General features: G+C 44.5%; 1 protein-coding gene across 1 annotated transcript in view; it reads left to right on the top strand.

Moving 5' to 3' along the window:
• Nucleotides 1-2,084: 2,084 nt before the first annotated feature.
• Nucleotides 2,085-16,457, top strand: part of LOC127580088 (5-hydroxytryptamine receptor 7-like) — a 37,592-nt gene continuing 23,219 nt past the window's right edge. Inside the window, exon 1 of the mRNA XM_052033300.1 lies at nt 2,085-2,581. Within this exon, the coding sequence (XP_051889260.1) occupies nt 2,085-2,581 (497 nt within the window). The remainder of the gene's footprint in view (nt 2,582-16,457) is intronic.

The following is a 16,457-nucleotide window of genomic DNA, read 5'->3' as shown; positions in this document are numbered from 1 at the left end:
CAAAACAAGGTTCGTTGAAGGCGGACAGAATCACAGAGTCATAGAGCGGGGAAACAGGTCCATCATATGTCCACGTCCACGATTATGTACCATCTATACTCATTTACCTAGACTTGGTCTATTGCCTTAGAGTCATACAGAGTCACAGAGTTACACAACACATAGAACAGTATAGCACAGGAACAGGCCCTTCGGCCCAACTCGTCCATGCTGACCAAAATGTCTATAGGAGCTAGTCTCATTTGCGGGCATTTGCCCCATATCCCTCTAAACCTTTTCTCTACATGTATCTTTCTTAATATATCTTGTCTGCCTTGGCGATACAAACCCACTTCTAAGTACAGCGTCCCCATTCACTCTCTGTGGCGGGATGGACAAGGGGTGAAGGGCAGGCACGGTAGTGTAGCAGTTAGCGTAACACTATTACAGCGCCAGTGACCCGGGTTCAATTCCAGCCGCTGTCTGTAAGGAGTTTGTACGTTCTCCCCATGTCTGCGTGGGTTTCCTCCGGGTGCTCCGGTTTCCTCCCACATTCCAAAGACATACGGGTTAGGAAGTTGTGGGCATGCTTTGTTGGTGCCGGAAGTGTGGCGACACTTGTGGGCTGCCCCCAGAACACTCTACGCAAAAAGATGTATTTCACTGTGTGTTTCGATGTACATGTGACTAATAAAGATATCTTTTGAAAATGCTGGAGGTATTAAAAAGTGAGGGGAAGGTTGGGATTGAGAGGCGAGGTGTGTCTGAGGGCGGAGATGCACTCAAACTGGCAAAGCATAGCCGAGAAAACAGTGAAGGAGAGGCAGGTTATTGGTTACTGAATCGTTCTGCCTGCCGAGCAGAGCCGATTATATCTGACATTTGGGTCATAGCCGATTGCCGGAGTGAAATGCCGGCATTTCATACTCGTTTACGGATGAAATATATTGTTTCCCTTCACAATATGCATCACTACAGATTGTCAACATATATTTATTAGGGGGATAAACATTTCCCCCCTGTTTTATCTTTTTAAAATAAAACTGCTGGAGGGATTCAGCGGGTCGAGCAGCATATCTGAAGGCAGAGGGATAGTCAAGAACCTGCACCCATTCCCATCCACCTCCACAGATGCTGACCGACCAGCAGTTTGTGCGCGGCTCCAGATTTCCAGCATCTGCTGTCTCCATGTGTCTCCGCTCTATCTTAACCCCGGATCCCTCCCTCTTGTCCATCCACTCCCGCAGAGATGATGGGGTTAATATCGCTGCACTTCCCAAGCCCGTTGCTGATGGCTCTGCCAATGCATGAACAGACTGCCGACCCCACGGCTACTGCCTGATGTAAATAGTGAGGGCCGTTTACCCCTCCCCTCCCAACTCCATCCCTTACCTCAACCTCCCCGTCTCACCGGAGAGACGGGAACCAGTCTGACATCAACGCGGCGACTTTCACACCTCTCGGTTACATTCCTGCACTCGATCTCCGAGGGAGAACCTGTCCGCCGGCCAGCTACACCAGTTTAGAAGGTGGATTGGAATTAAAATGCGTTCTGGCGGGGAAACTTATCTCGCCATCGTGTTGTTCTTTAATAAGTAAGACGAGCGTTTCTGTTCAATGACACTCGCGGAAGGGGTTGAGTTGCAGCTACGGACAAACTTTTCGGGTCGAGTAAACTGGGGTTTTAGCAGGCGGGCGAAGCTCGCCTTAAATCAGGCGTCAGGAACGGCCACCGAGTCAGCAGGAGGCTGCTCACTCCTGGATAGCCCGCAAGCCGCGAACGGACAGGGAGTTTGAAGGAGGTAAGGGGGTCTGGTGGACAATTGCCATCCAGGGCTACAGAAAAAGTCAGGCGGTGAGAGGTTGGCGCTGGAGCCTGGTGGTGCACGGTGAAGGACTGGCAGCGGGGAGCGATGCATGTGCGTCTCTCAGGACCAGGAGACGGGAGTCTCGGGCAAGGCAGATGTGAAGCGATGGGGAGCAGGTGCCTCTGCTACATCGAGTCTTGAGAGGATCTGGTGCAGATCCGAGGCGGGTGCCTGGACCAGCTCGGCGGCTCTCGGAGCCTCTCCCTCTCTGTCTCTCTCCCCCTCCTCCGCTCAGCAATGGTTGTCCACGCTGACCTCATCCAACTCAACCAGAGGTCTCTGGAGACCCTTGGCCATTGGCAGGAGCTGGCTCTCTCCCCCTTCCCCACCGAGAGCCCCTTCTCCAGCCTGGGGCATGAGGCGGAGCTGCTGCCGGCCAACCTGAGCAACTCCACCGACTGCGGAGAGGAGATCCTGCTCTACGGCGACGTGGAGAAAGTTATCATTGGGGTCGTGCTGTCCATCATCACCCTGTGGACCATCGCGGGCAACGCCATGGTCATCATCTCGGTCTGCATCGTCAAGAAGCTGCGGCAGCCTTCCAACTACCTGGTGGTGAGCCTGGCGGCCGCCGACCTCTCGGTGGCTCTGGCCGTCATGCCCTTTGTGATCATCACCGACCTGGTCGGCGGAGAGTGGCTCTTCGGCAAAGTTCTCTGCAACGTTTTCATCGCCATGGATGTCATGTGTTGCACGGCTTCTATCATGACCCTGTGTGTGATCAGTGTGGACAGGTGAGTACTTCCTTCGTCCGTCCGTCCGTCCGTCCGTCCGTCTATCTATCTATCTATCTATCTATCTATCTATCTATCTATCTATCTATCTATCTATCTATCTATCTATCTATCTATCTATCTATCTATCTATCTATCTATTCTTCTTCATCTCTCCCTCTTCCCCCTCCCTCTTTCTCTCTCTCTCTCTCTCTCACACACACACACACGCACACACACACACACACACACACACACACACACACACACACACACACGGGTGTGTTCCGTTTTGGTCACTCTGCCATAGGAAAGGTGTCATGAAGCTGGAAAGAGTGCAGAGGAGATTTACCAGGATGTTGCGCCGGGAAGGACTGAGTTATGGAGGGAGGTTGAGCAGGTTGAGGCTGCTTTCATTGGAGCATAGGAGAATAAGAGGTGTGTAAAATCATGAGGGTCACAGATAGAGTCAATGCGCACAGTCTTTTCCCCAGGGTTGGGGGATCAAGGACTAGAGGGCGTAGGTTTAAGGTGAGACGTGCAAGATTCAATAGGAACCTGAGGGGCAACTTTTTCAGCCAGGGGATGGTCAGTATATGGAATGAGCTGCCAGGGGAAGTGGTTGAGGCAGGTACATTAACATTTAAAAGACACTTGGACAGGTACATGGATAGGAGAGGCTTCGAAGGACATGGGCCAAATGCAGGCAAATGGAACTAGCTTAGATGGGAATCTTAGTTGGCATGGACTAGTTGGGCTGAAGGGCCTGTTTCCGTGCTGTCTGACTCTGTGAGGTATGTTCCAGCTACTCACTATAGCTCCTCTCACACCTGCCCTGCCCACTCTTCCATCATTTACTGTTTTAAGAAATTGAGTGTGTAGTCAGTCATTCAGCCCCTCATGTCTGCTTCACCATTCCATGAAACCATGGCAGATCTGTTACCTCATTACCACCTCAGTTATAGAGTCATACAGCATAGAAACAGGCCCCTCAGCCCAACTCATCCATGATGACCATGAGCTAGCTATCTGAGCTGGTCCCATTTGCCTGCATTTGGCCCATATCCCTGTAAACCCTTTCTATTCATGTAGTCGTATTTTAAACTTGTAATTGTACCTGCCTCAACCACTTCCTCTGGCAGCTCGTTCCATATACCCATCACCCTCCATGTGAAAAAATTGCCCCTCAGGTCCCTTTTAAATCTTTCCCATCTCACCTTAAACCTATGCCCTCTAGTTTTAGACTCCCCCACCCTGGGAAGGAGAATGTGATCATCCAACTTATCTGTGCCCCTCATGACTTGATATACCTCTGTGAGGTCATCCATATCGCTTGATTCCCATAACATCGAAAAATATCTTGAATATACTCAGTGACTGAACCTCCACAGCTCTCTTCTGGGTGAAAATATTTCTTCCCATTGCAGTCCTGAATGGCCAGCCCCTTATTTTGAGTCTGTGACCCATGACGCTCAGCACCCCAGCCAGAGGAAACATCATTCCTGCGTCTAAGCTGTCAAGATCTGTAAGATACCTCAATCAGATTGCCTCTCATTCTTCTAAACTTTGGTCTCCATGTAGGACAAATTCCCCATCCCACGCTTTTATTCCAGATTTATGATGGTAAGTGGGGTTCCAGGCACCTACCAGTCTCTGTGTGAAAGACTTACCCCACACATTAGATGCACAAAGTAGTAAGATGGTATATTGTTGGTGCAAGTTGGTCGGTCCATCTCTTCTATGGGCTGAAGGGGCCAGTTTCTGTGGTGTATGACTCCATGATACTATTACAGCACTTGCATAATCATAGAGAGAATGAACAGTCTTGACCAGTCAGACAAGTACTTCGCCTTGTGAAAAATACCAACCTGGCAAGTGGCCTGTTGTGATTTAATTTGTTTGTCTATAGGTTGTGGACATCACAAGCGGTGTCGACATTCATTATCCAAATCTAATTGCCACTGCATTGAGCTTGCAGTGAAAGGTCAACCACTTTGATGGGTCTGGAGTCACATACAGGCCAGACTGGGCCAGTACGACAGGTTAACTCCCCTGTAGGGCACTAATGAACTAGATAGGATTCTGCAATAATTTGGTAGAGTCATTGTTACTCTACCCAACATTTTAAAATATAGTTTAATTACATGGATTTATGTTCCCCAGCTGAGAAGGTAGGATTTAATGTCTCTGGATTAATGGTCCATAACTCTGAATGCTGTTTCAGTAATCTAACCATTATGCTCTTGTACGTAATATACCCGGTTCCACAAACAAGGACCAACTTGCACCGACCCGGGTTCAATTCCGGCTGCAGTCTGTAAGGAGTTTGTACATTCTCCCCGTGTCTGTGTGGGTTTCCTCAAGGTGCTCTGGTTTCCTCCCACATTCCAAAGATGTACAGGTTAGGAAGTTGTGGGCACGCTATGTTGGCGCCGGAAGCGCGGCGACACTTGTGGGCTGCCCCCAGAATATACGCAAAAAGATGTATTTCACTTGTGTATTTCGATGTACATGTGACCAATAAAGATATTTTATCTTATACCATCTTACTATTTTGTGCATCTAATGCACGGGGTAAATCTTTTATACAGAGACTGGTAGGTGCCTGGGACGAGATGCCAGGGGTGGTGGTGGATGTGGACATGACAGTGGTGTTTAAGAAGCATTTAGACGGATGTGTGAACGTGCAGGGAATGGAGGGATAAGGATTATATGCGGGCAGATAGGTTTTATTTAATTTGGCATCATGGTCGGCCTGTTTTTGTGCTGTACTGTTCTCCGTTCCATCTTTAAAATATCCCTTGTTGCACTGACATGCGAAGAGTTGAGGGCCGTGATCAGGTTATGGTTTCAGGGACGGCTTTGTTGGGCGAGATGACAACAGCAAGGTAAAAGGATTGCTTCTGACAGGTTGTTCCCACTTCCCACCCTCCCTTCCTTCACAATGAATTTCTCACTGAATTTACTAACATCAACCTGAACCTAAAGCAGCTGCTGTTTTCATCCTCTGTTGCACTCCATACCAGTTAATGTATGTACAAGGAGGCAAATTGGACTGGGGAAAGTAGGTGGAAATTATGTCTCTGATAAATTCTATATATTCTGTACATGTTATTTTTAGGAAGATGACAATGGGAAGAGTGACGTGAAACAGAAAGAAACCTTATCTGCTTTCAGCATCATCATTAATGCTGGGATCTAATATAAAAGACAATGGTTGCTGTCATAACATAGACTGGATACTGTAATATCAGGGTTTTACTCCGTAAGCATCAATATAACTTTTGCAAGTCTTCTTGTGAGCCAAAGAACCATCAGAGTGAAATTTGTGAAGTGTTCTGTAGCTCTTTTTTTCAGCACTCCGTTGCTATGACAGTAAAACCATATAATTAAAAACATTAAATTCCTTTAAATGTCACAAGTATGGCTTCAAATCTTCTTTTTTAGCTGTTAGCCATGACTCAGTCAAGCAGCACTCCAGGCAGTGAATGGTGCACCGTCCGAGGATCAAACATTAACTCATTGCCCCATCTGTTAGCTCAGGGAAGTTTGCTCCTGTCTGCAGGCCAGTACTTGTTCTTCAACCAACATCACTGAAGGAATTTTATCTGGGCAAAGCTTCATTGCTGTTTGTGGGATCTTGCTCTTCTGAAATTAGTGGAAGTGCTTTCCTACATTACAAGCAAAGGTGTGTAATTATCTGTAACAGTGACCATGATACTATTGGTAATTGTAATTGGGTTATTATTGTACCGAGATACAGTGAAAAGCAGTTGTTTGCATGCCGTCCAGACAGATTATTCCAAACCTAAGTACATTGAGGTAATACAAAAGGAAAAAGAATATCAGAATACAGAATACAATGTTACAGCCACAGAGAAAGTGCAGTGCAGGTAGACAAATAAGGTGCAAGGGCCATGACGAGGTAGATTGAGAGATCAAAAGTTCATCTTTATTGTATAAGAGGTCCGTTCAAGAGTCTTAAAACAGCAGGGTTCAGGAGGATTGTCATCAGAAAATGTTCCTCAGAGAAGGAAATCTGCCACCCTAAACTACATGTGACTCCAGACCCACAGAAACGAGTCTGACTCTTCACCAGGCTGGCAAACCACCTAGCTGCATTAAGAACACAATTCACTTCATTGCAAAGATTGCAGTGACTCAAAGTGGGATTACCCACCCTCTCAAGAACAATTATTGGTGAGGGAAATAAGTGTTGGCTTGCTCTTGACATCTGCATTATGTGAATGAATAAGAGAAAAATGCAACACTTGATTGGCTTGGTTCAGCTTGGTTTGGCTTCTCCAGTGTAGAACAATGGTGAACTTAAATTTCCTCTCAATCTTCTCAATCCTGGTTTCTTTAGTCCCTTAAGGTAAAGTCCCTCATTTATTGTTGGTGCGGTAAATCCCGTGGACATCATTTTCTCCTTAAAGGAAAAGTTTTGCAGTTGATTGGCTTACATTCATTGCGCTATTATGAGAAGGATAATTATCATAACCAATTCATTTCTATTAAATACTTCAATATTTTTTTCTCAAAAATGGGACTAGCAGAATAATGTTTCAGCACAGACTAGAAGAGCCGAATGGCCTGTTTTCTGTGCTGTAGTTTTCTATGGTTCTATGGTTCTATGATTCAAGTGGTAAGCAATGTTTGAAGAATAGTGGTTGCAAATGTTAGTGGTTTGGTGGCTAGAACTTTGAATTGCAATCCAAGGACTTTGAGTCTGCAAGGATTCTTATCACTAAATCAAATTCAGTTAGTGCTGTTAATTATGATTTCAGAAAATAGTCATAAAATGTGCCAATTGCAATAAAAATCAATTCAGTTCACTGTTGCCCTTGGAGATAATAAAACCTGATAACCCTTCTCTCAGTCTGATCTACAACAGTCCTCTACTATGTGCTTGACTCCAATTGCCCTTGAGGTGAGCTGTAAATGCAGTCTTGCCTGCATCACAACAATAACTTAATAATAAAAATGCATTGATGATGAAATGTTTTAGGAAACTGCTACTGATGTAACATAGCTGGATTGAATTCAGTTCATTGTCCTGGATTCATAAAACATAGAACAAACAACCGTACAGCATAGGAACAGGCCCTTCGGCCCACCATGTTTGTGCCAAACACGATGCCAAATTAAACTAATTCCTTCTGCTTGCCCATGAAAAAATATCCCTCCGTTCCCTGCATATTCATGTGTCTATCTTGAATGCTACTAGTTTATCTGCTTCCACCACCACCCCTGGCAGTGCATTCCAGGCATCTACCACTCTCTGTGTAAAGAAACTTAGCCTGCACATCTCCTTTAAACTTTCCCCCTCTCATCTTAAAACTATGCCCTCTAGTATTTGACATTTCTACCCTGGCTGGCTCCCCAGTCGAGGCCTCTCATAATTTGATAAACCTATCAGGTCTCTCCTCAGCCTCCGACACTAGAGAGAAAACAACCCAACTTTGTCCAGCCTTATAGCTCATGCCCTCTAATCCAGGCAGCATCCTGGTAAACCTCTTCTGCACCCTCTCCAAAGCCTCCACATCCTTCCTATAATGGGGTGCCAGAACTGCACACAAAACTCCGTGCAGCTTAACCCAAAGTTTTATACAGCTGACTCCCTTCCTTTAAATTGTCATGATTATTTCCAGTATGTTTTCCCTGATTCATTTTCCTACTAACGGTTCATTAGCTTCCTTGAGTAACCATGATAACACAATTGTATCAGATGATATAACACTTTTATGAAAATTACATGCTGCAAGACACCTCTGACTCACCATGATCCATATGTGTGAAAAGGACATACTTCTAAAATTAAGTTTTACACTTAATAGTCTAACCCTATCTGCAGTTCTGCATACAAGGGGATACATACAGAGAGGGACATCAACTGCTGCTGGAAGGTCATCAACTCGGTGAAAGACGCCCTTTGGTCTGCCCGAAACTTGTTGGCCTTCCAGCACTGCGAGATGTCCGTAGCAAAATGCTGCCGACTGACACATTCCAGGCTGCAGGAGTACGTGCTGAGGGACGCACTGAAGCTGGGCACAGCCAACGCAAGGGCTCGGTGGGGAAGGACTACAGTTTAGGGTTCTTCTGCCACTGGAGAGGGACGGTCAGGGTCAGGTGAGGAAGCCCCTTAAATATTGTAAATATGGGATTGGGGTATCACCCCAGGGAGCCACACAAGTGGCATCAGTGCTGTGTTATTTATATATATATATATGAAAGGGTAACACTAATGATTGATCCGTTCATGAATACAAAAGTTTGCGCTGTTTTATGGTTGTATATAGTTTGTTTTTTATGATGAATAAAGTTTATTTTGGAATAAAAAAATGTGGATTTATAAAACTTACTCCCCAGAAAGCCATGGATGTTGGTGAACAAAAGAAATTTCCAACAGATTTGAAGACAGAAAGTGCTTGAAACGCCCACCAGCTCAGTCAGCGTCTATGAAAGGAGAAACAGAGTTAACATTTCAGACCAGAGAACCTTGTGTCAGTTCTGAATGTTTCCAGCATTTCCTGTTTTTATTTCAGACTTTCAGCATCTGCGTTTTATTTTCCCAACTGATTTGAGTCGTGTTGTTTAGGTCTCTTACATGGATAACTTCACTGCTTCACACAGCTAGTGTTTTAGTGCAATAGGCATCATCAGGACTCCCTGATTTCATATGTAGCATAAAACAAAACTGCTGGAGGATTCACACGAGAGTGTGGATACTGAAATCTGGGGCAAAAAACGAGCTGCTGGAGGAACTTGGCAGGTCAGACAGCATCTGTGGAGGGAAACAGACATTCGAGGTTTCAAGTCGAGACCCTTCATCTGGTCTGAGAGGGGGGAGGGGGGGGAACAGCTGGAAAGCGGTAGGTGGATCCAGGTGAGGAAGTGCTGGAGGACCACAACGGATCGATCAGCATCTGGTACAAATGCAAAGGGATGGTCGATGTTTCGAGTTGAGACCCCATATCAGGATCTGCACCAGTCCTGATGCAGGGTTTCGACCTGAAACATTGACCATCCCTTTTCCTCCACAGATGCTGCTTGACCCACTGAGTTCTTCCTGCAGTTCCTCACCTGCAGGTTACCTTTCACTCCAGATTTCAGCATCTGCCGTCTCTTTTGTCTCCAACAAGTTCGTGTGTAACTGAATTGAACAAGTCAGAAGATCCAGGTTCAATCCAGGTTAAAGGAAGTGCAGTCACTTTTTGATTGCTTCCTGGAGTTTGCCGTGGAAAATACAGGTCTGTAGAGAAGGTGTAGCAGTTGGGTTGGATCCAACCTTGATGCTTCTGTGGTTGACTAGTTTGATAATCAGTTGGCCCAGATACTGGAGAGAGTTCTTCCATCAAGCCACCCTCACTATGAAGAATCAGCATGGCTGGGTTGGGGTGGAGGAAGTTTTGTAAAAATAGAGAATGAGAAACCAAAAAACAACAATCCTCATATAAGATTGTATTGAAGGATCCTCCTACTCTTGAACTGAGATTCCGCCCTCCTGTCCAAATAAGTTCCTGTTGTCAATTTATCCGAACTATGCTCGGCGAATTGCCAGAGGACATCAACCTGAAACATTATAACTCTTTTTCTCTCCCCCCAGATGCTGCCTGGTTTGCTGAATATTTTCAAACATTTCTGTTTTTATTTCAGATTTTCAGCATCTGAGGCTTTTGGATTGCTATATAACTGCAATGTTGCTGTTAAACAAGTTAATATACTGCAATCTGAGATAAAGCAAACCTTTAATATACACATTTCTTAATCATTGTAGGTGGATTCTGCTGTCTCTTTCTCTCCTCTCTTTGGTCCCTGAAACCTCTAGCTGATATATTTCCTTTCACTCACCAGCTAGCATCACCCACAGACGATGTGATGTGGAAATGATTGACTGTTTTAGCTCTCTAACAATCATTTGGTCTTTATTTTTAACTTTGACTCATACTATTAATAAGCAATTAACAAGTTAATTATTTGCTTCCTCTCCAGAAAGTGCACGTTGGAGATAATATGACCAAGAGACACATTAGACTGAAATGCAATTGAATTTGCAAGGTGGCAATAATGGTGATTTTTTTGCTCAAGTGGTTAACTAAACTTTATAGCTCACAGACAGCAGCAATTTTTAATTAGTTTCAACAAAGTACAAATAATGCAAAATGGATTAAAATTGGTGCTAATCTCTTAATTGCATGAGTTTATTGAATTCAGGATTAGAACATCAACAGGAGCTAAAATCCATTTCACTTTCTCTGCGATCTTCTGCTGTCCTGTCTGACAGGCATTACTGGAGGATTGTTGTTCCACAGGTGTTGGCTACAGTCTTGTGCCTTCCTCATTGGATTCACCTGAAGGAGAATGGCTGGGTGAAAAGGTGGATTTATAGGGGGATAGAATAAGGGAATGAGGACGGATGTCTTCTTTCAGACTGTGAATCTATTAAATGCTCAATCCTGGAGGGCTGTGGGTTCTCAACACATGTAGTATATTCAAGTGTGAAACTGAATGGATGTTCATACAGCAGCTGAAGAGAATTAACGCATACAGTGACAGGGCAGGAAAGCAGATGAGTGGTAGAGGAGGATTGCGGGAGTCATAAAGTAACATAGAATGGAAACAAGCCCTTCGGCCCAACTTGTTCATGCCGACCAAGATGCCCATCTGAGCTAGTCCCATTTGCCCACATTTGGCCCATATCCCTCTAAACCTGTCCAAATGTCTTTTAAATGTTGTACCTGCCTCAACCCCTTCCTCTGGCAGTTCGTTCCATGTACATAACTCTTGTTCCAAGACATCATTGCTGAACCAGATTATTCAGTTATGTATTGAAAGGAAGTGGTGGATTTGTGTATGATGTGGTACAATATGAAGGTATGCACTTCAGTAGGAAGAAAGGAAATATGGAATAGTTTCAAAAAGCAAATGTTGTTGAACAGAGAGAAGTGGGTGTGCTGGTTCGTGACATGCAAGCAGTAAACATAGACCAAGCTCTGAGGAAGGCACATGATTTTGTTGAATGGTAGAGCAGGCATAAGGGACTGAATAAGAATAAGAAAGAATAAGATATCTTTATTAGTCACATGTACATCGAAACACACAGTGAAATGCACCTTTTGTGTAGAGTGTTCTGGGGCAGCCCGCAAGTGTCGCCACGCTTCTGGCGCCAACATAGCATGCCCACAACTTCCTAACCCGTACGTCTTTGGAATGTGGGAGGAAACCGGAGCACCCGGAGGAAACCCACGCAGACACACGGGGAGAACATACAAACTCCTCACAGACAGCGGCGGGAATTGAACCCGGGTCGCTGGCACTGTAAAGTGTTACGCTAACCACTACACCACCGTGCCGCCCTATGGAAGAGTCTGCTCCTCCTTCCACTTCCTTAGTTCTTATGGGATCACAGTTAGATTTCTCTGTGTAGTTTTGGTTTCCATTTCTAAGGGAGACAGACTTGCCTTGGAGTCAGTACAGCATGGATGTACTGCATTAATTGCTAGGATTATGGAAGGGATGAGGGAGATTGGCCCATATTCACTGCAGTTTAGATGATTGAGATCTATATTGGGAAGTGAAGCTTATAAGACTGAAAGGGATTGACAAGGTAGATGCTGACCGTTTTCCCTCACTGGAAAGTCTAGAATTAGGGGACGTTCCATCAGTGTAAGAAGCTGAGATGAGTCAGAGAGTTGTACAGCACTGAAACAGGTACATGTCCATGCCAACCATTAGACATCACATTCACCTGCATTTCCTCCATAGCTTTCTATGCCTCAGCAATTCAAGTGCTTGTCTAGATGCTCCTTAAGGAGAATCTTTAAGCTGAGAAATCAGTCAACAGAAATGTATATCTCTGGAATTCTCCACCTCATTCACCGAGCTGACCCCAACTGACAGTAAGGAAGTCGGGAGCTAGGGGTAATGACTGAGCTGTAGGAGTGGCCATAATCTTCAGGGTTTAAGGGGTGTGAAGTTTTAGAACATAAAACATTACAGCACAGAACAGGCCCTTCGGCCCACAATGTTGAGCCGACATGTTATCCTGCTTAAACCTACTCCTATTTCTTGTATGAGATTGCTGATATTTAAAAATATGAAACCATTTATTTTTTAAAATAAAGAATCATTCTGGCAGTGGTGTGCAAGTATTTCTGCTGCATCACGGCTCGAGTGACCTGAGGTCCATCCTGACCTCAGGTGCTGTCTTTTGGGGAAGTTGCACGTTCTCCCTGTGACTGTATGGACTTCCCTGGATGCTCCGGTTTCCTCCCACATCCCAAGAATGTGCCGGCTGGTAGGCCAATTGGGTACAGTAAATCGCCCCTAGTGTGTAGGTGTGTGGTAAGGAAATCAGGGTGGAGGAGATGAGCATGTGAGAGAGAATGGGTTTCAGAGAAATCAGTGGGCTGGAGGAAGAGATTGCTTTGAGAGTCGGCATAAACTCAATGGGCAGAAGGGCCTACTATTGATAAGATAAGATAAGATATCTTTATTAGTCACATGTACATCGAAACACATGGTGAAATGCATCTTTTGCGTCGAGTGTTCTGGGGGCAGCCCACAAGTTTCGCCACACTTCTGGCGCCATCATAGCATGCCTGCAACTTCCTAACCCGTACATCTTTGGAATGTGGGAGGAAACCAGGGCACCCGGAGGAAACCCATGCAGATACGGGGAGAACGTACAAACTCCTTACAGACAGAGGCCGGAATTGAACCTGGGTCACTGGCACTGTAATGGCGTTATGCTAACCGCTACACTACCGTGCCTGCCCGGTAGATATTGTTGAAATATAATATGAGAATAAGGTTCAGACAAATGCCTTTTTCATCAGGAGTCAATGACTAAGAATTGTAACTTGGAGCCTTGGTGATATATCGTCCTCATTATCTCTTCACATCCCTGCCCACCTGACTGTCCTCAGTTCAGGAGCTTCACTATCCCAAGGATCTCTCAACATGGCATTCTTTGAACTTAGCACCAGCCTTCAGTTTATATACTTTTTACCTCAGTGGGGTCATGTCTTGACTAAATGAACTATCACTGGAAACTAGGTTCCTGCGTTGCCTCGATGCTGTTGCTTCACACTGTTAGAATCTGTCCATTTGCAGCTCATCACAAAAATTATGCCTTAATCATTATCATAATGGATCAGCACATAAATGTTGATAATTGCAACATTTTTGGTACCTTGCGTCAGCATCATGTACTCCCACAAAGGTCAACACAAGTTAACTACAATGCAGAAGGCCTTTCTGTACCTGAGAGATTATTCAAATTCCAGCCTCTGGACAATAGCTGCTTAATGCACCTGTGTAAGATTTCTGGAGTGAAACTCTTGCAAGGTTGCTGTTTTGAGCTTTTAAAACATTTGTTCATTCAGTGGCAGCACACGTTGCTGGCAATGGCAACATCTATTGTCCATCTCTAATTGTCCTGACGAGAAGAAACTCTGGGGGGAGTTGATGGGAATGGGGAGGTGGAAATAAAATGGGATTAGTGAATGATTAGTGTAAATGGGTGTTTGGTGGTCAGCACTAACTTGGTGGGTTGAAGGGCCTGCTTCCGTGCTGTATGACTCTGTGACTCAATATATTATGGAGGCTACACTCATGGTTCTGGTGTTCTGTATGGTCCATGCAAGGTAAAGATGACAGAATATCTTCTCTGATGGATATGACTGAACTAGATGTGAATTTGCAGTGATCCAGTAGCTTTGTATTTACCATTACAGAGGCTAATCCTTTTTTCAGTACAATTTTATTTAATCACTGACATTCGCCAGCTTAGATCAAACTCACTTTACCTCACGGAGAGATTCAATCTCTACGGATTAATGGCCAAAATGTTCAGTAATTTAACAACTATGTCACTGGTTTAGAATCACTGATCTTTTTATTAAGCTGGCAGGAAGAGGAAAATTCCAGCCAATCAGCCTACCTCTGTTCAGTTTGTAGTTCCAGAGACTAAACGAAATCTTTTTATATGCAGAGGGCCAGGTCAGTATCCCATAGCTTTACTTAAAATAGAAATGTGGATTCCACATGGATGGAGGAGCAGTTAGTCGGTACAAAACAGTGGGAATAAACAGGTCTTTCTAGGGTTGTCAGGCTAAGACTAGTGGGCTACTGCAGGGATCAGTGACTGGTCCCCAACTATTCATAATCTCTATCAATGATATAGCTGAAGGGAATAAATGCAATGCTTCCAGGTTTGCTAATGCCATAAAGCTAATTGAGAATGTATTGGTATTGGTTTATTGGGACTGATAAATTGTATTGGTATTGGTATTGATAATGTGGATAATAATGGGAATTCAAAGAGGGTTTGGGGGAATGGAATAAGCAACAACATTTCAGATAGTGTACGATGTGAAAAAATGTGCGGTTATCTTCAGCAGAAAAATAAGAGAAATACTGAGAATTTTTTAAACGGTTAGAGATTGGGATATGTTGATATTCAAAAGGATCTGGGTGTGTGTGTATTCTGGTCACTGAAAGCTAATATGTAGCAATAGCAAACATTTCAGAGGGCAAATGGTTTGTTGGCCTTTATAATGAGTGAATGCACAAGTAAAGATGTCTTACTACAATTGTATAAACCCCTTCCGAGACTGCACTTGGAACGTTGTGTCCAAAGGGCTGTGAAGGTTCATCCAAGTTGTTCCTAGGACAGCGAATCTGCCATGTGAGAGGAGGTTAGGTAGATTAACTTTCTATTCTCTGGAGGTTAGAAGAACTAGAGGAGATCTCATTGAAACATATAACGCTCTCAGAGATCTTGATATTGTGGGGATTATTTCCCCTGGCTAAGGAGTATGGAACTAGGAGTCACAGTTTCAAAATAAGTGGTAGGCCACACTGGGCTATAATGAAAAGAAGTTCTTCACTTTTGAAGGTGATGAATCTTTGGAACTCTCTGGTCTCAGAGTACTGTAGAGTTCAGTCACTGATCTTATTCAAACAAGTGGACAGTCAGAGACTTTTTCCCTGGGCGAAAATGGCTAACATGAGGGGGCATAATTTTAAGGTGATTGGAGGAAGGTATAAGGGGGATGTCAGGGGTAAGTTTTTTACACAGAGAGTGGTCGGTGCGTGGAACACGCTGCCTGCAGAGGTTGTAGGGGCAGATACATTAGGGACATTTAAGAGACTCTTAGATAGACACATGAATGAGAGAGAAATGGAGGGCTATGTGGGAGGGAAGGGTTAGATAGATCTTAGAGCAGGATAACATGTCAGCACAACATTGTGGGCCGAAGGGCCTGTACTGTGCTGTAGTGTTCTATGTTCAGTGAGAGGTCCATGGATTTCGAGATATTAGAGAAATCAAAGGTATAGTGCAGGAAAATGGAGTTGAGGGAGAAGGTCAGCGAAGATCTTGTTGAATGGTGGAACAGGCTTGAGGGGCTGAATGGTCTACCACTGCTTCTCTTTCTTGTGTTCTTATCTTTTTGAATGCAAAACACTGTAGTTTCCTGAAATGTAAAGGGAAAACAGAAAAGGCTGGAAATCTCAACAGGTCAGGTATCTGTGGTGATAGATCCAGAGTCAACGTTTCGTGTCGATGACCTTTCAGAAGTAGAAGATGCTAAGGATAAAGCCAGATTCAAGATGTGGAGCAAGGGATGAAGGGTTGGGGGGGGGGTGGTTGTGAGGGGTAAAGGGAGTATCTGTGATTGGATAGAAGGTAACAGAAACTGAACGATAAACGGTATGTAATGGAGATGTAAATATTGGTATTGGTATTGGTTTATTATTGTCACGTACCGAGGTACAGTGAAAAACTTGTCTTACAAACCGATCATACAGGTCAATTCATTACACAGTGCAGTTAAATTGAGTTAGTACAGAGTACATTGAGGTGGTACAGGTAAAAACAATAACAGTACAG

Source organism: Pristis pectinata, chromosome 2 (assembly GCF_009764475.1).
Source record: "Pristis pectinata isolate sPriPec2 chromosome 2, sPriPec2.1.pri, whole genome shotgun sequence".
NCBI classification, from domain to species: Eukaryota; Metazoa; Chordata; class Chondrichthyes; order Rhinopristiformes; family Pristidae; genus Pristis; species Pristis pectinata.
This window is presented reverse-complemented; position numbering and strand designations above follow the sequence as displayed.